General features: G+C 35.8%; 1 protein-coding gene across 9 annotated transcripts in view; it reads right to left on the reverse strand.

Annotated features, from left to right (window-relative positions):
* B4GALT6 (beta-1,4-galactosyltransferase 6) overlaps positions 1 to 22,299 on the reverse strand; it is a 107,686-nt gene that overhangs the window by 20,148 nt on the left and 65,239 nt on the right. For all 9 annotated transcript variants that reach the window (XM_001369324.4, XM_007487201.3, XM_056823844.1 and 6 more), the window contains 3 exons: positions 20,854 to 20,978; positions 16,080 to 16,196; positions 2,708 to 2,895 (listed from right to left, as the gene is read on the reverse strand). In XM_001369324.4, the coding sequence (XP_001369361.1) occupies positions 2,708 to 2,895; positions 16,080 to 16,196; positions 20,854 to 20,978 (430 nt within the window). The remainder of the gene's footprint in view (positions 1 to 2,707; positions 2,896 to 16,079; positions 16,197 to 20,853; positions 20,979 to 22,299) is intronic.

Raw genomic sequence — 22,299 nt, forward strand, 5'->3', positions numbered from 1 at the left:
TTCAATTCTAAGACAAAAGGTAAGAGTTTAAAGAAAAAAGAGCATATGCTCTTTGAGGGCAGGGTCTGTTTCACTTTTGTATTTATAACCCTAGCACCCAGTACAGTGTCTCCTAGTATGCTGTAGGTACTTAATGCTTACTTTTTTTTATTATTAAGAGTTGGGTGTGCTGTGGAGCTGGAAGTGAGGTGGGTCAGGGAGGCAGCTGGGTAGCTCAGTGGATTGAGAGCCAAGTCTAGAGACAGGAGGTCCTAGGTTCAAATCTGGCTCAGATACTTCCCAGCTGTATGACCCTGGGCAAGTCACTTAACCCCCATTGCCTAGCCCTTACAACTCTCCTGCCTTGAAACCAATACACAGTATTGATTCCAAGATGGAAGGTAAGGGTTAAATAAATAAATAAATAAATAAATAAATAAATAAATATAGTGGGTCACTTCAGTTTTTCATGCAATTCATTCAGCTCACAAGAAAAATCACTTTTTGTTTGTTTGTTTGTTTTGTTTGATTGTTGCTGTGTGAGTGTTTGGTAAAGCTAGAAACTAGTCATTATTTGGGATGGCAAAACATATTCAGTAAGGAGTATGTTACTGAGCATGGAAAAAGCATTTTGTCTGAATTGGAGAAGAAATGACAACTGGAAATTATAGGGCAGCTGGATATTCCCCATAGTAGTGGTTTTTGGTATTCCTTTAGTATCATTATTAATTTGGTATCTCTCTTTATGTCATCATTATGAATTATTAAAGGAGAAGTAGGAGGAGTCTCAAATGTTAGCAATGGTCCAGGTTGTATCATGTGACATTACTAAGCAAAAACTTTGCAATAGCATGGACAAGTATAGAGTACAAGAACTATTGAAGCTATGTCTGTTCTGATTTTATTAGTGAAGCCTACTGCAGTTCCCATTCCAAGTACAGGCAATAGTAAATTGACTTTCATAAGGTATCTGTCAGTTTTCTAGATCCCAGGAGTTCATATCTATGAATAACCATTAACTCATTGGGAATTTGAATAAGGTGCTTCCTGGCAAAAAAAAAGGTGTCATTAATTTTATTCATGGCCTGAATTTCTAATTTAACACTTCTGAACCAGTCTGTACCTTTTAAAGCAAGGGTTCTTGGATTCTGGGGAACCATGAGGTCTATGGATTTAAATGAGAAAATAATCACATCTTTATTTCAATATGATTGGCTTCCTTTGTCCTTATGGTACTATAATGTAAATGATCTTACATGACAAAGGAGAAAAAAGCTAAGGGTCACTATTGGAAAGAATTCAGAAGAAAGATAAGTTAGAAAAATCTCATGAACTAAAATTCTACAAGGGTAAGTAAACTACGGAAGGATGAGAAATTTACAAGAATGAAATTCTGAAGCCACAACTGTAGGGCCTATTCTAGTCCCTGGTAGTTTTTTGCTGATTCATCTCAGAGAAGTAAGACTTCTCAATATGCAAAGGGTGGAACAACATTCCTTCATGAATGTTAAGCTCTTTATTACTGTACCTATAAAGTGCTTTTTAAAAGCAGGTATTCTCAACTTTTGGGGGAGGTCATGGACCTAGTTGGCAATATGATGAAGCTTATGAAGTACTCCTCAGGGAAAAAATATGTTTCTACAAACATAAAATAAAATCATAGGTCCAAAAAGGAAGTCAATTATATTGAAATAAAGATACAATTATTTGACTAAATGAACACCCTAATACAAATACCAACAACACGGAAATGGGTTTGAATCAAGGACACATGTGATACCCAGTGGAATCGTGCATCAGCTAGGGGAAGGATGGTGGGAGGGGGGGAGGAAAAGAAAATGATTTTTTGTTTCCAAGGAACAATGTTTGAAAATGACAAAATAAAATAATGTTTAAATTGGAAAAAAAAAGATACAATTATTTTCCCATCTAAATTCACAGACCCCTTGGATGAACTAAGTGTGGATAAACTAACAATAGCTCAGTTCTAGGAATACTGACTAGAGTTCATATTAGATGAGAGTCAGTAGAGGAAACTGGAGATGTTTAGCCTGAAAAGGACAAGGGTCATCAGGAACACGATAGCGGTTTATCATGTATCTGAAAGATTGCCATGTGAAGGAGGAATGACATTAATTCTGTTTAGTCCCAGAAGAACTAAGACCAATGAACAAAAGTTGCAAAGAGCCAAAATTAAGGCTGAAATAAGGAAAATTTTCTTAACATTAAGAGCTATACAAAAATGGAACAGACAATAGCCAATGGACTGGGTTTTCTCCTTGTTGGAGATTTTTTTAAAGGGCTGAATGATCACTTTATCAAGTAAGTTGTATGGTAAATCCTTCTTTCCTTTGAGAAATAGTCCCCTGTGCTTTTCCTGAGTTCTAAATCTTTCTCCCAATACTTTCTGATTGTGTGACCCTAGGCAAATCACTTATATTCTCTCAGTCTCAGTTTCTTCATCTACAAAATATAGATAATAATAATACCTATTTCACAGGGACTTTGTGAGGACTAAATGAAATAATATATGTAAAGCACTTTTCAAGCCTACTAAAGCACACTATAAACATTAGCTTCCATTTTTTTCATGTATATGTTAGACTACAAGACTACTACTATCTTTTCCAACTTTGAAATTCTTCAACTATGACTTAAGCCATGTAATACTATGCAGTTATTAATAATTTACAAATGCATTTTCCCAAATAAATTGTATATTACTTACATGTACATGTATTTGTCCAACTTTGCTGCAAAATGACGTGGCATTTCTCCACAACCATAATAGTTTCGGTCATTTTCAGGTAAATGATCCACATCATGAAAAATTATACAGTCCCACACCATATCTTTCATAGCTTCTTTAAATCCAACATTAAAAAGCATTGCACGATTAAAAGGTTGGGTGCCAGTCTTTGAGGAGAGAAACCAAAGAGAAGACAAATTATAAGAACAAGAAAATATACAGGTCTTACACTATAGAGGAAGAACATTTATTTAAAAAGCAAAAAAGCCAAGGTATTGTTTGTAATCATTTCTCTATAAAACTAAAAACAGTAAAATCATATTAAAATAACCAAAAAATTTAAACAGGAACCACTATCTGATTGAGCAGAATATAAAAGCAATAAACACTTCAGAGTATAAATATTCAAGTACGAGCCTAGATGGCCTTGACAATTAATAGTCACTTCAGGCTCTATGCCCAAATAGAAGATGATATCAGAACCTGATTATTTCTCAGAAGATTATTTTCCAAAGTGTCTGAACCAATCACAATTATCCATGAGTCTCATGAGAACCTGCCTATATAAATGAAAAAGTGGTTTCCTTTCCTAATTCTGAGACCTCAAAAGAAAACAATGTTACCCTAAAATTTCACCGCACACTGTGCAAATTAGCAAAAATTACCAGAAAAATGGCAACAGTCAATGTTGGAAGGGTTGTGGAATGACAGGTATATTACTTTATTGTTTGTGGAGCTGTGAAATGGTACAACCATTTTTGATAGGTAATTTGGAATTATGCCGATGAAGTGACTAAAATGTCGATACCCTTTGAACCAGAGACTCCATTAGTGGACTATCAAGGAAGCCATCAACATGAAGATAGTCTTTATATACATCAAATATTTATAGCAGCAATTTTTGCAATAGCAAAGAATTGGAAGCAGAGTAGGTGTCCATCAATTGGGGAATGGCTAAACAAATTGTACTATGTAAATGAAATGGTATTTAATATGCAGTAAGAAATTATGTGTGTGATAAATAAAGAGAAGCATGGAAAGATCTCTTTGAACTTATTAAGAGTAAATCAAGCAGAGTTAAGAAAATATACATCATAAGTACAACAGTATAAATTGAAAGAAGAACTACACATTAAAAACTAAAATGTAAATGTAACAATACATAATATAATGTAAAAAATATAAAATAAATATAATATATTATAATAAAAAATAAAAATATGATGTAAAAACATAAAAATCAAGTAGGACTCCAATGAAGAGATATGAGAGGACATCCTCCATTCCAAGCTTCTATGGATATAAGAGGTCTATGGGTGTCACATATTGCTCATATTTTAGGACTTTTTTCAATGTACTGATTTTTTTTCTCTTAAAAAAAAGCCTATTTGTTACAGTATATATGAGAGTTATTTGGGAGGATCAAAGAAGGGATATTTGGAATAATTTTCATGATGTAAGTAACAGAAGACATCAATAAAAATTTATTTTAAAAATATACATTGGTACAGGTAGTTGGATTTTCAGGAAAAACAAATAAAAGAGATTGATGGATGTGACATAGGGTATTGACAATTTTGGCTACTTTCATAATGGATAGAAAAGGAATTGGCTTCCTTTCCTAGATGAAAATAGAAGAGAACTAGATGATTATGATGATAATGATGAAAGCCAATATGACAAGCTGGCCATATTATTTTTTTAAACCCTTGCCTTCCATATTGGAATCAATACTGTATTTTGGTTCCAAGGCAGAAGAGTGGTAAGGGCTATGCAATGGGGTTTAAGTGACTTGTGTGAATTTTAAAACTATTCCACCTTAATCAGAACATTCTTTAGAAGACGTGATTTAGCTATTTCCTGATCAGTAACAATGGAGATACTTGGAATAACAGAATCAGGTCTTGGAAACTACATTTCTCCTCCCTTCTTAGTTTAACAAGATTTGGAAGGTCTGCATCAAACTCAAGATTTAATTACCTAAGAAAATGGCCTTCAACAGACATGTGCAGAAAAAAGGACAGACCTCTGGGCTGTCCTAAGGCAAGCTAAATCATCACTGGTACAGATGAGATGCAGAAAAGTGATATAAAACTGTCTATATAAGACACGTCCCTTCCTCACTCCTCCTCTTTCCCTGGAGAGGCAACTCTGGCTGGCAGCGTGCTAGGCATTCTGACATCTTGGAAGTGGTGGCAGTTCTTTGTCTCGGTTTTGGTGGTGAGTTTTCTCCTTGACTTGATTCAGGTTCAGCCATCTCAGCTGAGCCCCTTTTAGAGTTCAGGTTGATTCCTTCCTCCTTCACACTCTAAGCCCTTACTTTCTAGATCTTCTAATCTTCCCGCCGGGTACCAACCAGGAGGGGGGAAAATCTTTCACCCTCTCCTTCTCCTTTCTCATTAATCTCCTCCACTATCAGTTAAATCACCATAAAAAATTCCAGCTGACTTGGGTATTTTATTATTTGGGATTTCCCCTGGCGACCACTTAAATTTAGATTTTTTTCCAGTCTCAACCATAATTTTAACTTTTACACCTGCCCAGGATCACACATATAGGAAGTGCCTGAGGCCAGATTTGAACCTAGGACCTCCAATCTCTGGGCCTGACTCTCAAACCACTGAGCAACCCAGCTGCCACCCAGGCTGGTTATATTATAATTAGAGAGATGCACATTTCATATGAATGGAGAACAAAATTTAATAAAGATAAGGAAAAAATGTTTATAGAAACAAGGAAAAAGTGACATAAATTCCTGAGTTTTTGAGATTCAGAGATACATAAAAAAGAAAAGAATAGAGAAGAAACTTAAGTCATGAAGTGGTACATATTAATAAGCTTTCTAGATAAGAAATTTGACTTTTAAAAATTGAATAGGAGGGAGTCTACTGATAAGGCCTGAAACTCCAGAAATCCACAAAGTCTAGAGGACCACTTGTCATGGTGTTATGGAGCATATATTTAATATATATGTATATGTATATATATAGGAGCATATATTAAATATATGCTCCATTCTTCAAAGGAAGGTTAGATTAGATCAATTTGTATGAGGTCTCTTCTCATTCTAAAGTTTTATGATTCTAACTTTGGCAATCAATTTCAAATAAGAAATAAAAAGTGAAATGATGAAAGTGAGAAGTTGTCCAAAAGTCAGAACCAAAAATATTTACAACACAAAAAGCACTCATATTTGGAATAGAAATACACCATTTTTTAAAAGATGGTGCTAAACTTCAGAAATTATTGTAATGGTTGGAGGGAAAAAAGGGAAATAAAAGTGACCTCTTAAAAAAGATGGTAAAAATGACAGGAGAAAAAATATGTATACTATCTAATATGTTCAAATTCAAGATGTTGAGCTTAAAACTGTGTCTAAAAGGATAATGGCTAGATAGAGATGTGATACTGGAAAGAAATTAAGAGGTTTAGAATCAACTGTCAATATGTAAAGTAAACAAAGGGAGGAAAATGTAACCATTCCATGAAGTAAAAATATAGATGTTAAAAAGAAAGGGATAAAAGCTAAAAAGGCAAAGGCACAGAAGTGGTGATAGCATCATTACCATAATAAGGGTGTAATGTTTATTAGAATAGAGATCGCTGGTGAAAGTTAAAGTTAAATGATATGTCAAAGACAAAGCAGAACATTAAGGGAGAAGTAATTCTGAAAGTTTAAACGAATTGATTATATGAGGAATCAGAACAAAGAGTTTCAATATAGAAAAAACTTAAGGTAATGAAAAGCAAGAAGACAATGAAAAGAATGTTTAAGAAACCAGACCTAATGCTAGAGAAAAAGATGATCATAAAACAAAAGAGTAAAGGATAAAAGCAGGTAAGTTATCAAGTTCTGAAGAAAAAAACTAATTTTTTTTTTCTTTTTAAAAGGTTAAAATTATGAAATGACACAAGATGTAACTACAGGATACTAAAAATATTTTGTATGTGGCTTATGGTAATCAGTCCTATTGCGTTGTCATGAATTGCATTACTTGGTTGTATTTATGAAATAGCACCAATTTTAAAATTTTAAGAGAGACTACATAAAACTAAGTTTTAAAAAAGGAACACCTGTTACTTAAAAACAAACCCAAAAAAGTATATAGTCATTAAAAAACATCACAGCCAGTTCAATTACTACTCATTTTTATAGCTCAATGCACATTTGCAACAGCTTTGTAAATAGTGTTCAAAAATAATTAGACCTTCAAATTGTATATGGACTCCACCTATATTTATCTGTTCAACTGTCTTCTAATCCTAAATACTGCTTCCCATAATTAATAGGCTAGGATAATACAAGCATCTGCCTACACTGTATAAAACCAGAGCTCTGTTATACATTCAGAAGTTTCCCAGTAAAATCCAACAAAATGGAAATCAAAAGAACAGAAAAAGTATATTAATCTACATTTAAGTAGCCTATCGTCCAATTTTCACTTGACCAATCTTGAACTAGAGAACCTGATATAGTATTTATTCTTAAGATGACAGGAGAGAGACTTCCGGTTAAGATGGCGGCTTAGAGAAAGCTGAAGTTCAGATCTCCGGAAAACCCTTCCCGACCGATCTCAAACTAGAAGCTCCTAAGGCGCCGAAATTCAAAACGATCAACAGCACAGACCCTGGGAACCCTCCTCCTGGACCTGGACCCGGTTCAAAAGGTACGGCTCCCCTTAAAAGCCAGAACCCGAGATCCCTCGGACCTCAGGGGTAGGAGCGCAGAGTCCAAGGCTCCCGGAAGCGGCAGCCGCCGGGCTCAGAGAGCAGGGTCTGAGGAACAACAACCCTCAGGGTCCTCTACCCAAGTCCCAGTCCGGGTGAAAGTTACTGCCTGGGGCCTCCGCTGCAAAGAGCTGGTCAAAACAACAGCAACCCTCAGGGCGGGCAAGACAGCCTCACGGGCTGGATCCTGCTATCCAAGTCTCAGTGAAAGTCTGTGCTCTCGGAGCTTGGGGAAGCGGCAGCCCATCCCCCCGCAGGCCGACGAAACAGCCTCACGGCCAGGGATTCTGAAGGCAACTTCCGGAAATCGAGCCAGGGGAAGAGTGTGGCCTCGTGGTCCGACCCTTCCATTCCAGTTCCAGTGAGGCATATTCAGTTTAACCCAGGGAACGCTCATAGAACCAACATCTGCCCAGGACTAAAGCCTCTGATCACTAGACAAAGACAAGAAAAGCCAATCCTCCACGTTCAGAGATGACAAACTCCACAGAAGCACAGAAGCCCCAAAATACCAAGAAAAATAAGAAGAAAGGGGCAACTCTGGACACATTCTATGGAGCCAAAATACAAAATACAGAGCAGATAGAAGAAGATATACAAGAAAATTCTCCAAAATCTTCCAAAGGAAATAGAAACTCTCCACAAACCCATGAAGAATTTGAATCAGAAAGGACCAAAAAGATGGAAGCCCTCTGGGAGGAAAAGTGGGAAATGATGCAAAAGAAATTCACGCATCTACAAAACCAGTTTGACCAAACTGTAAAAGAAAACCAGGCTTTAAAGCAAGAACTAATAAAGCAAAGCCAAAACACCAAGAAATTAGAAGAGAACATAAAATATCTCACCGACAAGGTGATAGATCTGGAAAACAGGGGGAGAAGAGAAAATTTAAGAATAATTGGACTCCCAGAAAAGCCAGAAATAAACACCAAACTGGACATGGTGATACAAGATATAATCAAAGAAAATTGCCCAGAGATTCTAGAACAAGGGGGCAATACATCCACTGACAGAGCTCACAGAACACCTTCTACACTAAACCCCCAAAAGACAACTCCCAGGAATGTAATTGCCAAATTCCAAAGCTATCAAACAAAAGAAAAAATCCTACAGGAAGCCAGAAAAAGACAATTTAGATATAAAGGAATGCCAATCAGGGTCACACAAGACCTTGCAAGTTCTACTCTGAATGATCGTAAGGCATGGAACATGATCTTCAGAAAGGCAAGAGAGCTGGGTCTCCAACCAAGAATCAGCTACCCAGCAAAACTGACTATATACTTCCAAGGGAAAGTATGGGCATTCAACAAAATAGAAGACTTCCAACTTTTTGCAAAGAAAAGACCAGAGCTCTGTGGAAAGTTTGATACCGAAAATCAAAGAGCAAGGAATACCTGAAAAGGTAAATATTAAGGAAAGGGGAAAAATGTTATCTTCTTTTACTCAAACTCTCTTCTATAAGGACTACATTTATATCAACCTATGTATACTAATATGTGGGGAAAATGTAATGTATAAATAGGGGGTAAAGAAAGACCAAATAGAATAATGGTTCTCACACAAAGATTCACAGGGGAAGGGGAGGGGAAGAAAACTCCTATAAGAAGGAGAGGAAGAGAGGGGGGGGGGTTTACTTAAACCTCAATCTCAGGGAAATCAACTCTGAGAGGGAAAAACATCCAGATCCATTGGGATCTTGAATTCTATCTTACCCAACAAGGGTAAGGAGAAGGGAAAACCAAGGGGGGGAGGGGGAGAGGGAGAACAAAAAGGGAGGGAAAGAGAGGGGGGAGGGGGAGGGAACAAAAAGGGAGGGACTAAAAAGGGAAACATCAAGGGAGGGGACAAGGGGGACTGATTCAAAGTAAATCACTGGACTAAAAGGTAGAGCCGAAGAAGAATAGGTTAGAATTAGGGAAGGCAATCAAAATGCCAGGGAGTCCACAAATGACAATCATAACTTTGAACGTGAATGGGATGAACTCACCCATAAAACGTAGACGAATAGCTGAATGGATTAGAATCCAAAACCCTACCATATGTTGTCTTCAAGAAACACACATGAGGCGGGTTGACACCCACAAGGTCAGAATTAAAGGATGGAGTAAGACCTTCTGGGCCTCAACTGATAGAAAGAAGGCAGGAGTGGTAATCATGATATCTGATAAAGCCAATGCAAAAATAGACCTGATCAAAAGGGATAGGGAAGGTAATTATATTTTGTTAAAAGGGACTCTAGACAATGAGGAAATATCATTAATCAACATGTATGCACCAAATAATATAGCACCCAAATTTCTAATGGAGAAACTAGGAGAATTGAAGGAAGAAATAGACAATAAAACCATACTAGTGGGAGACTTAAACCAACCATTATCAAATTTAGATAAATCAAATCAAAAAATAAATAAGAAAGAGGTAAAAGAAGTGAATGAAATCTTAGAAAAATTAGAATTAATAGACATATGGAGAAAAATAAATAGGGATAAAAAGGAATACACCTTCTTCTCAGCACCACATGGCACATTCACAAAAATTGACCATACATTAGGTCACAGAAACATAGCACACAAATGCAAAAAAGCAGAAATAATGAATGCAGCCTTCTCAGATCACAAGGCAATAAAAATAATGATTAGTAATGGTACATGGAAAACCAAATCTAAAACCAATTGGAAATTAAACAATATGATACTCCAAAACCGCTTAGCTAAAGAAGAAATCATAGAAACAATTAATAATTTCATCAAGGAAAATGACAATGGCGAAACATCCTTTCAAACCTTTTGGGATGCAGCCAAAGCGGTAATCAGAGGCAAATTCATATCCCTGAAAGCTCATATTAACAAACAAGGGAGAGCAGAGATCAATCAATTGGAAATGCAATTGAAAAAACTCGAAAGCGATCAAATTAAAAACCCCCAGCAGAAAACCAAATTAGAAATCCTAAAAATTAAGGGAGAAATTAATAAAATTGAAAGTGATAGAACTATTGATTTAATAAATAAGACAAGAAGCTGGTACTTTGAAAAAACAAACAAAATAGACAAAGTACTGGTCAATCTAATTAAAAAAAGGAAGGAAGAAAAGCAAATTCACAGCATTAAAGATGAAAAGGGGGACAGCACCTCCAATGAGGAGGAAATTAAGGCAATCATTAGAAATTACTTTGCCCAATTATATGGCAATAAATACACCAATTTAGGAGAAATGGATGAATATATACAAAAATACAAACTGCCTAGACTAACAGAAGAGGAAATAGAATTCTTAAATAATCCCATATCAGAAATTGAAATCCATCAAGCCATCAAAGAACTTCCTAAGAAAAAATCCCCAGGGCCTGATGGATTCACCTGTGAATTCTATCAAACATTCAGAGAACAGTTAACCCCAATACTATACAAACTATTTGACATAATAAGCAAAGAGGGAGTTCTACCAAACTCCTTTTACGACACAAACATGGTACTGATTCCAAAACCAGGCAGGTCAAAAACAGAGAAAGAAAACTATAGACCAATCTCCCTAATGAATATAGATGCAAAAATTTTAAATAGGATACTAGCAAAAAGACTCCAGCAAGTGATCAGAAGGATCATTCACCATGATCAAGTAGGATTCATACCAGGGATGCAGGGCTGGTTCAACATTAGGAAAACCATCCACATAATTGACCACATCAACAAGCAAACTAGCAAGAACCACATGATTATTTCAATAGATGCAGAAAAAGCCTTTGATAAAATACAACACCCATTCCTATTAAAAACACTAGAAAGCATAGGAATAGAAGGGTCATTCCTAAAAATAATAAACAGTATATATCTAAAACCAACAGCTAATATCATCTGCAATGGGGATAAACTAGATGCATTCCCAATAAGATCAGGAGTGAAACAAGGATGCCCATTATCACCTCTACTATTTGACATTGTACTAGAAACACTAGCAGTAGCAATTAGAGAAGATAAAGAAATTGAAGGCATCAGAATAGGCAAGGAGGAGACCAAGTTATCACTCTTTGCGGATGACATGATGGTCTACTTAAAGAATCCTAGAGATTCAACCAAAAAGCTAATTGAAATAATCAACAACTTTAGCAAAGTTGCAGGATACAAAATAAACCCACATAAATCATCAGCTTTTCTATATATCTCCAACACAGCTCAGCAGCAAGAACTAGAAAGAGAAATCCCATTCAAAATCACCTTAGACAAAATAAAATACCTAGGAATCTATCTCCCAAGACAAACACAGGAACTATATGAACACAACTACAAAACACTCGCCACACAACTAAAACTAGACTTGAACAATTGGAAAAACATTAACTGCTCATGGATAGGACGAGCCAATATAATAAAAATGACCATCCTACCCAAACTTATTTATCTATTTAGTGCCATACCCATTGAACTACCAAAATACTTCTTCACTGATTTAGAAAAAACCATAACAAAGTTCATTTGGAAGAACAAAAGATCAAGGATATCCAGGGAAATAATGAAAAAAAACACATATGATGGGGGCCTTGCAGTCCCAGACCTCAAACTATATTACAAAGCAGCAGTCATCAAAACAATTTGGTACTGGCTAAGAAACAGAAAGGAAGATCAGTGGAATAGACTGGGGGAAAACGACCTCAGCAAGACAGTATACGATAAACCCAAAGATCCCAGCTTTTGGGACAAAAATCCACTATTCGATAAAAACTGCTGGGAAAATTGGAAGACAGTGTGGGAGAGACTAGGAATAGATCAACACCTCACACCCTACACCAAGATAAATTCAAAATGGGTGAGTGAATTAAACATAAAGAAGGAAACCATAAGTAAATTGGGTAAACACAGAATAGTATACATGTCAGACCTTTGGGAGGGGAAAGGCTTTAAAACCAAGCAAGATATAGAAAGAATCACAAAATGTAAAATAAATAATTTTGACTACATCAAACTAAAAAGCTTTTGTACAAACAAAACCAATATAACTAAAATCAGAAGGGAAACAACAAATTGGGAAAAAATCTTCATAGAAACCTCTGACAAAGGTTTAATTACTCATATTTATAATGAGCTAAATCAATTGTACAAAAAATCAAGCCATTCTCCAATTGATAAATGGGCAAGGGAAATGGATAGGCAGTTCTCAGATAAAGAAATCAAAACTATTAACAAGCACATGAAGAAGTGCTCTACATCTCTTATAATCAGAGAGATGCAAATCAAAACAACTCTGAGGTATCACCTCACACCTAGCAGATTGGCTAACATAACAGCAAAGGAAAGTAATGAATGCTGGAGGGGATGTGGCAAAGTAGGGACATTAATTCATTGCTGGTGGAGTTGTGAACTGATCCAACCATTCTGGAGGGCAATTTGGAACTATGCCCAAAGGGCGACAAAAGAATATCAACCCTTTGACCCAGCCATAGCACTGCTGGGTCTGTACACCAAAGAGATAATGGACACAAAGACTTGTACAAAAATATTCATAGCTGCGCTCTTTGTGGTGGCCCAAAACTGGAAAACGAGGGGATGCCCATCAATTGGGGAATGGCTGAACAAACTGTGGTATATGTTGGTGATGGAATACTATTGTGCTCAAAGGAATAATAAAGTGGAGAAGTTCCATGGAGACTGGAACAACCTCCAGGAAGTGATGCAGAGCGAGAGGAGCAGAACCAGGAGAACATTGTACACAGAGACTAATACACTGTGGTATAATCGAACGTAATGGACTTCTACATTAGGGGCGGTGTAATGTCCCTGAACAACTTTCAGGGATCCAGGAGAAAAAAAACACCATTCATAAGCAAAGGATAAACTATGGGAGTGGAAACACCGAGAAAAAGCAACTGCCTGAATACAGAGGTTGAGGGGACATGACAGAGGATAGACTTTAAATGAACACTCTAATGCAAATACTATCAACAAAGCAATGGGTTCAAATCAAGAACACATCTAATGCCCAGTGGACTTAGGCGTCGGCTATGGGGTGTGGGGGGGAGGAAAAGAAAATGATCTATGTCTTTAACGAATAATGCTTGGAAATGATCAAATAAAATATATTTAAAAAAAAATAAATAAATAAAAAAAGATGACAGGAGAAAAAATATATTTATATATTTATATATTATATAAATATTCTGAGGAATGGCCTATACCATTCTCCACTCTAAAAAGATATTGCATTTTTATAAATTATGCATTGTCAAAAAACCTTTAGATAATTCATTCTTTATACATGGATATATATGTGGGCAGAAATATACATACATATAAAACACACATATAATTAAACAACATACAAACATGATACTCTCCCACAGATGCTACATAGCTGTGAATCATGGAACACCACACTCTGAAGAATCAAAAGTGTGTCTAACCTAAGGACAATGTAAAGACCAAGACCTATGGTGTGAATAAGTAGGGCATAGCATATGCCAATAATGACTTGCTCTAAAATAGCACAAAAGACACCATTAAGGTCATGTAGGACCCAAAAGAAGGTATAACAAGATGAGTAACAGACAGAAAAGTATGGTACTCATACACTCAAAATATTAAAGACAAAGAAGGGCTCCAATGTACTAGGTAACTCCACTATGGAGGATTTATGAGAGGAGACAAACAAGTATTATAGAGGGTAAGAAGATATGTAGGAGTTGCTGTTTGAACACAAAAAGGGCACACTGGTTCCAAGAAAATCATAGATTCATTAAAGTGTGCATACATTATGTTTAAAATGTTTATGAAAGGTAATGTAGTATAGAGAGAAGAGAATCAGAATACAAAAAGATATGAGTTTTACATTCTGACACTTAACCCTTATAAGTTGTAGTCAAATTACAACTTCTTTAAGCCTTATATGTAAAATGGAGCTGCTGATAGACATACATTTATTTTACAGGGTTCTTAAAGAATCAAAGAGATAATGTATATAAAGTGCTTTATAAACCTGAAGGTACTCTCTCTTAATAGGTATGTCTATGTATATATACATATATAAAATATAGACACACAGAGATATATCCATAAATATCAGTTATGTATTTAAAGGAACTCTGTGTATTTCTCTATTTAAATTCACAAAATTCATATACTATAAACTGAAATAGTCCCTTTTAAATTTTTGGTCACTTTCTGCTTTATTGATGTGTTTTGTTTCATATTTCATGCATTTACAGATTATTTTCACTTTGTTACTTTAATAAAACATTTAATTAAAATGAATAATACAATGATCTAATCTGAAATTCCCTGAAACATTTCACATTTATAGCACGGCTCCCACCTCTCTAGTTTTTAAAATTAACTAAAGCCTGTTTCCTCTTCCTCCCCACCATTAAAAAAAAAAGGAAAAGAAAGAAACCAAATTTTATAGCAAATATACATAATCAAGCAAAACAAAACCTTAAATGGAAGTACACCAAAAAAATGTCTCTCATTCTACACCCCAAATCAATCACTTCTCTATAACAGATAGCATGTTTTCATCTTTGGTCTTCTGGAATCATGAATGATCATTGTATTAATGATAGTTGTTACAGTTTTTAAAGTTTTTTGGTTTTTACAGTATTGTTGTGACTGTATAAACAATTGTTTTCCTGGTTCTGTTCATTTCATTCTTCATCAATTCATAAAAATTCTCAAAAATATTCATTTTTATAATATTGATGTTATGATATGAATTGTTCTTATGGTTCTATTCACTTTGTTCTACATTAGTTCACTCATGTCTTTATTTCTTTATTTCTTATACTATACCATCTCATTCCTATACCACAACTTTTACAACTCCTAAACTGTTGGAAATCCTCTTAGTTTCTAGTTATTTGTAATCACAAAAGATGCTGCTACAAATATTTTTTACTAAGGAACTGTTCCCCTTTCTTATTCTTTTTTGGTATATAGTCTTAGCAGGATTATAGCTACATCAAAGTTTTGTATATAATTCCAAGTTGCTTTCCAAAATAGCTGTACTTATCCACAAGCTTATCAACAGTATTAATTAATTTAGATAATATTGTCACTTTTATTATATTGGCTTATCCTATTGATTGCTTGTTTTTCCAGTTATTTATGTCTGTATTTATTTCTGAAAACAGTTGTCTGTAGTTGTTTTCATATAATTCTTTTCTATATTCTGGAAGTTAAACTATTTAGTGCCTTATAAATTCTGTATATAATGAGAGTGATTAGAAGAAGGAATCTTGGGAAGATCTAGATCCAAGGAACTCATTTTATGTAAATTAAGCAAAAATATTCTGAAAATTTTAATTCCACTCAGAAGTGGAGGGTTATGTATGAAATGTGGCAACACAACACAGGTGTTTAAGGGATATTACTGATAGGGGTGTGGAAAGTGATTTCAGCCCTAAAAACTGATGTAAACTATAATCTAACAGACTGTTATTTTAGGATAGTGCCCAATTACAGGGTTTCTGGCCAAATGAAGGAATTTGGCAAGTTGGAATTTAAGCTAGCTCTGAAATACAATTTTAGATCATACACATAAGAGCATTAGTTGATCCTGATAAATAATTTAAATCCTAATCTATTTAATGAACAAGGTCCCAGAACTCAATACATTTGCCACTCTAGATAAAAAGTCTCACCTGTTCAATGACATAAAAAGCAAATTCCAGTCGTTGTTTCTGTAGCATTGGTATCAGATGCAAGAAAAAAATTGGAAGATGTTCATGCCGATTACGAAAAGGAATGAGAACCGCCACCTTCAAAAAAATAAATAGTGAAAATTTCATGTAAATAAAAAATTGGTATAAAATAAAAATGATAATTCCCAATGGATTTAATATTTAATTTTTGATACAAATGCTAATATTTAGTAAAAAAATGCAATTTTTTGCTATTACAATTTCAATATTTCAAGGACCTTTGATTTAATCACTATGAGTATAGAGAGAGAGATCACAATCTCTCTGACTTAATAATTGTCTTCAAAAATTGCTCTGGCCATAAAATTCATCATCCTGTGATCATCAGAGTTTCTTGGTACTTAGCTGGACTAGTGATCAAACAATAGACATGGGCTCAATACCCAAAGCCTCTCTAGATAGAGCAATGGATACAGCACTGCATTTAGAGTCAGGAAGACTTGTGTTCAAATCTAGCCTCAGAAATTTCTTAATTCTTTCATCTTAAACCTGTCACTTAACCTCTGTTTGCCTCAGTTTTCCTCCAAAACAAAATTCCATTTCCTGCCTACAGTATTCCCCACAGACAAAATAGCTTTATCAATTGGAAATTACTATATGATACTCAGAAAGAGGGTGAAATTCACCAGAAAATAAATTTTTCTTGTATTCAAACCCATAGATGGGTGTGTTTTTCTGTAGTTTTGACACATATCAAATTTGTTTTATTTTCCAAGGAAGAAAAAAGAGAATTGACATCAATAATAAGAAATGAGAGTTGGTTCCTGGGACACAACTGTCTCTTGGGGAGGAGCCTACCACCATATGCACATGCCTATTGTGAGTGGATATGACTGAAATCCAGACAAATTAATAAGGACAATCCAAGAAACTACTAGAATTCATGGAAAACTCAGGCTCCCAGATGCATCCCAGGACAGAGCAATATAGCAGGTAAAAGCTGTGCCAAAACATTGAGGGTCAACCTTTATCTTTCTAATCATCATACTAAGTCCTCAGAACTCATTGATACTTGGAATAATTCATTCTCCCAATTGACCACATTCTTTCATTTCTTCTTATACTTACTAGCCCAGTAACCAAGCAGCCAAAATGCAACTGTCTCAACTCAACACCAGCTATTTTGCCTCTTCATTCCCATAAGGTTCCACTCTAGAAGAGCTCATTCCTTCCATATATCCTCTGGAATTAATGATCCAAAATTAACCAACTTACTCCATTTCCTCTCTTGATCCTTTCAACTTCTAGTACTTACTGCATCCTGGCTCTCTTTGGACAAAACTGTACTCCTGGCATCCCTTTCCTCATGGGCAATTGTTACATTCTCTTACTGGACAGGCTCTATATCTTCACTAGGCAAATGATTGGCAGATCTGTATCTAACCGAAGTACCTCTTCTGAGGTTGCCACAATGTGTGACAAGGCAATAACTTTTAAAAGACTGATATATATTAATTTAAGGTCGCCAAGGAATTCAGCTATGTAATTCCTAAATGAAAACTTAAGTCAGCCGTCAACCTTTTATGGAGTTTTAATTACAAACAGGAGGAAGAAAGGAATTAGAGATAGAGAGATAGAGGTAGAGAGAAAGGGGAGAGAAGGGAATAGGGCTTAAATACCCCTTCTGTTTAGGCTGGGCCAAAAGGCCCAAGCCCTTAGATAGCTGGGGCAAAGAAAGGAGATCAGTCCCTATTACTCACGTGACCAAAATGGAGAAACAGTCTCAGAGCCCCCACCTTCAGCTTCCTTCAGAGCAAGCTTCTCAGAGCACACTCCAACCACTCAGACAAACTCCTAAAAACCACCCCAACCCTCTCTCTTTAAGGAAACCATCCAAGTTGCCTCCCCTCAGTTCTCACATCTACCAATCACTGTCCATCAATTTCCCTGTGCCAATGGAGGCTCTAGCTTAACCCAGGACCGCCCAGAGGTCTTTGGCTTTGCACATGTCTGTTGAAGGTCATATTTTCAAATAATTAAATCTTTGATCCTTTGCTACAGCCCTTCCTAAATCCTGTTAACCTGAGTAGGGTAGAGATTGGAATAGTTAAATTTTGATCTATGCTGCAGCCCTTCCTCAATCCTGTTAGGACTGAGTAGGGTGGAGATTGATTCCAAGTATCTCCATTGTATCAATTCTAAAATCAATCATGACTCAAAGAAATTCCTGTTTTTTGCTTAAGCATAGGTCAAAGTCCTTTCCATTGTTCAGCAAAAGGTTTCTGTCCTAAAGTAATCTTAAGAAGGGAGGAGGGGGAAACTCTCATGCCAATGGGGTTCACATTCCAATAGCCAAGACCCACTATCAATAGGAAATTTTTCAAGTATGAAATTTCCCAATGGTGAAATTTCCAACATTTATAAGTCTAAGAAATTTTGAGGTTTACAAATGCCAATTCCTTACTTGACATTTTGAACTGGATATTCCACAATCATCTTAAATTCAACATGTCAGGTGGAGAGTCTTTAGGACTTATATCAGCAGATAAGAAAACGAATATCAATCTAGGGGGAAGAGCATCATAAGCAAAGATGGGGAAGTAGCAGTGGGCTTAATAAATATAAGATCAGCTTATTTGGAACAGAAATACCATATGAGAAGTAGCAATTCATATAGAGAAGTCTATGTACTTGATCAGTAATTTACCATCATAGTCATGATACCTTTTAGAGCTAGAAGGGACCCTAGGGGTCAACTAGTCTAAACCTTGCATAGATGAAGGAACTGAAAGATGATGAGACAAGGTCACAGAGTTAGTAAGTATAAGAGCTAGAATTTTAACCAAAGCCAAACTCCAACTCCAAACGCTTCCCATTTGTATCATATTTGTTCTGCTGTTTTTGCCAACTATACCATAAACATGCCTACATATATAAAATTATTATATTGTATAATATTAACAAGCCTCCTATAAGAGATCTATAATCTCTCAAGAGTTATGGTCCTGCGGGCAGCTGGATAGTTCGGTGGCTTGAGAGCCAGGCCTAGAGATGGGAGGTCCTGGGTTCAAATCTGACCTCAGACACTTCCCAGCTGTGTGACCCTGGGCAAGTCACTTGACCCCCATTGCCTAGCCCACCACTCTTCTGCCTTGGAAACAATACACAGTATTGATTCCAATACAGATGGTAAGAGGTTTTTTTTAAAAAAGAGTTATGGTTCTCCACTCCCCCACCCCCCACCATTTACACATAGGAAACAAGGTAGATGAAAAAAATCTTTGCTCATATTATGACAAGCAACTCACTGAGCAACCTATAGAGAGGCAAACCATCAATATCTGGGACCAAACCTAAATAGACAACAAATCGTAACCAGAATTAATCAAGAGGAGGAGAATGGAAAAGTTGAGGACATTGGAAGACACTAATATCTCCAAACTTCTCCCAGAAACACAGGCTCATCTTTTTAATAACAATACTCTGCTGGTGTTGTCATATGGCTGTAGATAATGAACTACTACAGTAGCCAAACTGAACTATATTACAAAGACTAACAGAGAGGTGCATGGTGGCTTCAATCTATAATGAATAATTAACTTTGAAAAATTGGTGTTAAAGATATCACCAAGGAAATATATGAAGGGGAAAAAGATGTTCTGGCCACATGACAAAAACAAAGGATCCCAGGTAAAAGCCACAATTACCACAAATGTTCATATTTGTATTAGGAAACTGTGAGACCCCCAAAGATGCATGAATCAGATAACAGATTTCAAAAAAGAAAACCAACAAGATTCACACAGAATAGCTGGGCACGAATGGGTTGCAAACTGCATCACTGGAGAGAACATCCAAAGTAATGAGATTAAAGAACCATCTGATAATTTGAGTATTTTGAATGTGTGGGAAGGAAGTCTTGCAGAGATGCAACCTGTAAGCAGCTAGTTCCTGAAAATGCAAAGAAGAACAAAGGTCCTAACATGAGAAATGGACATTTAAAAACAAAAAACAAAAAACCTTACCTCTTGCCTTAGAATCAATACTAAAGACTAGGAAGGTAACCTGTGATGTCACTGGTATAAGAACTCCTAGGTGAAGACAATTCTCTCTACTAAAGCAGGTTGGCATTTTTTTTCTTCAAGTTTTAGTCTTAGAGAATTTCCTGGGCACTGAGAGGTTAAAATATTTGCCCAAAAGGTGCCACAGCCAGAATATGGCAGGCACTAGACTTGACTCTCAGTCTTTCTGATTCCAAGATCATAAGGCTAATAATTGATAATAATAAACATAGCTAGCATTTATAAAATGCTTTACGCATGTAATAAACATTTCATTTTATCATCACAGTATCCTCAGGAGATAAATACTATTAAAAGTGAGGCAGACAGAGCTTAAGTGACTTGGTTCAGGAGTTCACACCTAGAATCTGAGGTCAAATTTAAATTCACATCTTCCTGACTTCAGGTACAGGGTCTCTCCACCCTGACACAGTCAAGATTCAAAACCAGGTTTTCTAACTCTAAAGCCAAATCTCTTTTACTGAATCATATTGTATTTCAAGTGATATGATAGTCATCCGTTCATCCTAAATCTTTTTACTAAGAACTTTAAAAACACTTGCATAACATTTACAATTATGATGTTAAGTCATGTCACAATCTTTATATGACTCTTGATCAAAGGAGTAACGATAAGTGTGATCAGTTCCATACTCTAAATCTAACGTTTTCACACTCAAAACATAACATTGATATGAAAGAGTGTATCTTACCTTCCATCGGGGTTTGCAGTCGCTGGGCCTCCAATGACCACCTGGACCAATGTCTAAATCCTTAGAGAATACTTGTTGAATTTCATCTAAACTGATTTCACTCATATTGACATTGATAAGGCCCCCTAGGTAGAAAGAAGCATAAGTAAACATTTTAATGTTTTTTTACAAGGATTCAAAAATACACTAAATGTCAAATGACCAAGTGAAAATACATTTCCTTACCTGAACTTAATGTTCTTAATTGGCACACTGGATTAATAAATTATTCATATTTACTGCAAATCTTCCAATACCATTCAATGAATGTTAATTAAACACCAAATATGCACAGAGCAGAGAGGTATCATGTCCTCAAAGTGAGAGAGACCTGGTTAAAGTTCCATTTCTGGCACATCCTGACTAGCAAATCATTTAACCATTTTTTGGTCCAGGCAACTCTTTCAGGCTATAAGATGAGGGCATCTAAATTGCTCAGTGGATTAAGAACCAGGCTTGGAGTTGGGAAGACATGGGTTCAAATTTGGCCTCAGATACTTCCAACTGTGTGACCCTGAGCAAGTCACTTAACTCCATTTGCCTAGCCCTTACCACTCTTCTATCTTGAAACCAATATTTAATACTAGTTCTAAGACAAATAGTAAGAATTTTTTTAAACTATAAATTGCATAGTAATTACAAATTCTCATTGATTGAGAAAGTTTCCTCACCAGGAAACACCTAAACCAATAAATTATAAGTCTAGACCACTTTCTTCCTGCTCTGCCAAAAAAAATATATAATGTTTTAGGATTATATATTTAGGAATATATATATATAATAATAGATATAATAATCAATAAGGCAAAATCTTAGATCACATAAAGGAAGATACTACAAGACAGGAGAGGGATACAACAAAAGCACAAATATTACAAATAAAAAAGACCATAATAAATTAATAATAAAAATAATAAACCAATATTTATGTTGGTTTATTGTTTTTATTATATTATACACTATAGTGCTTACTATGTGCTAGGCATTGTGCCAAAATAGTATCTCATTTGAGCCTTATAACAATCCTGGGAGATAGGTGCTATTATTAGCCTCATTTTTCAGAAGAAGAAATGAGCAAATTGATTTGCCTAGGTCACACAGCCAGAAAATGTCTGGGGCTAGATTTAAACTCAGTTCTTCCTGACTTCAGACCTACTATTCTATCTACTGTGCCACCTAGCTGCCTACAGAAGTATGAAGTATTATATGCTTATAAGAATGAAAGATCATTTCCAACTAGAGGCTTAGAAAAGATCTGATAAAAGTGTTTGCATATGAGTTGGATCTTAAGGATCTCAGGAGGCTGAAGGAATTCCATATATAGTGTGAGCAAAGGCACAGTAATGGAAGAACCCAAGCTGGGTAGTCTGGATTGGCTGGAGGGTGGAGTGCATGGAGTGTAGATAA

This window comes from Monodelphis domestica, chromosome 3 (genome assembly GCF_027887165.1).
Source record: "Monodelphis domestica isolate mMonDom1 chromosome 3, mMonDom1.pri, whole genome shotgun sequence".
Taxonomy (NCBI): Eukaryota; Metazoa; Chordata; class Mammalia; order Didelphimorphia; family Didelphidae; genus Monodelphis; species Monodelphis domestica.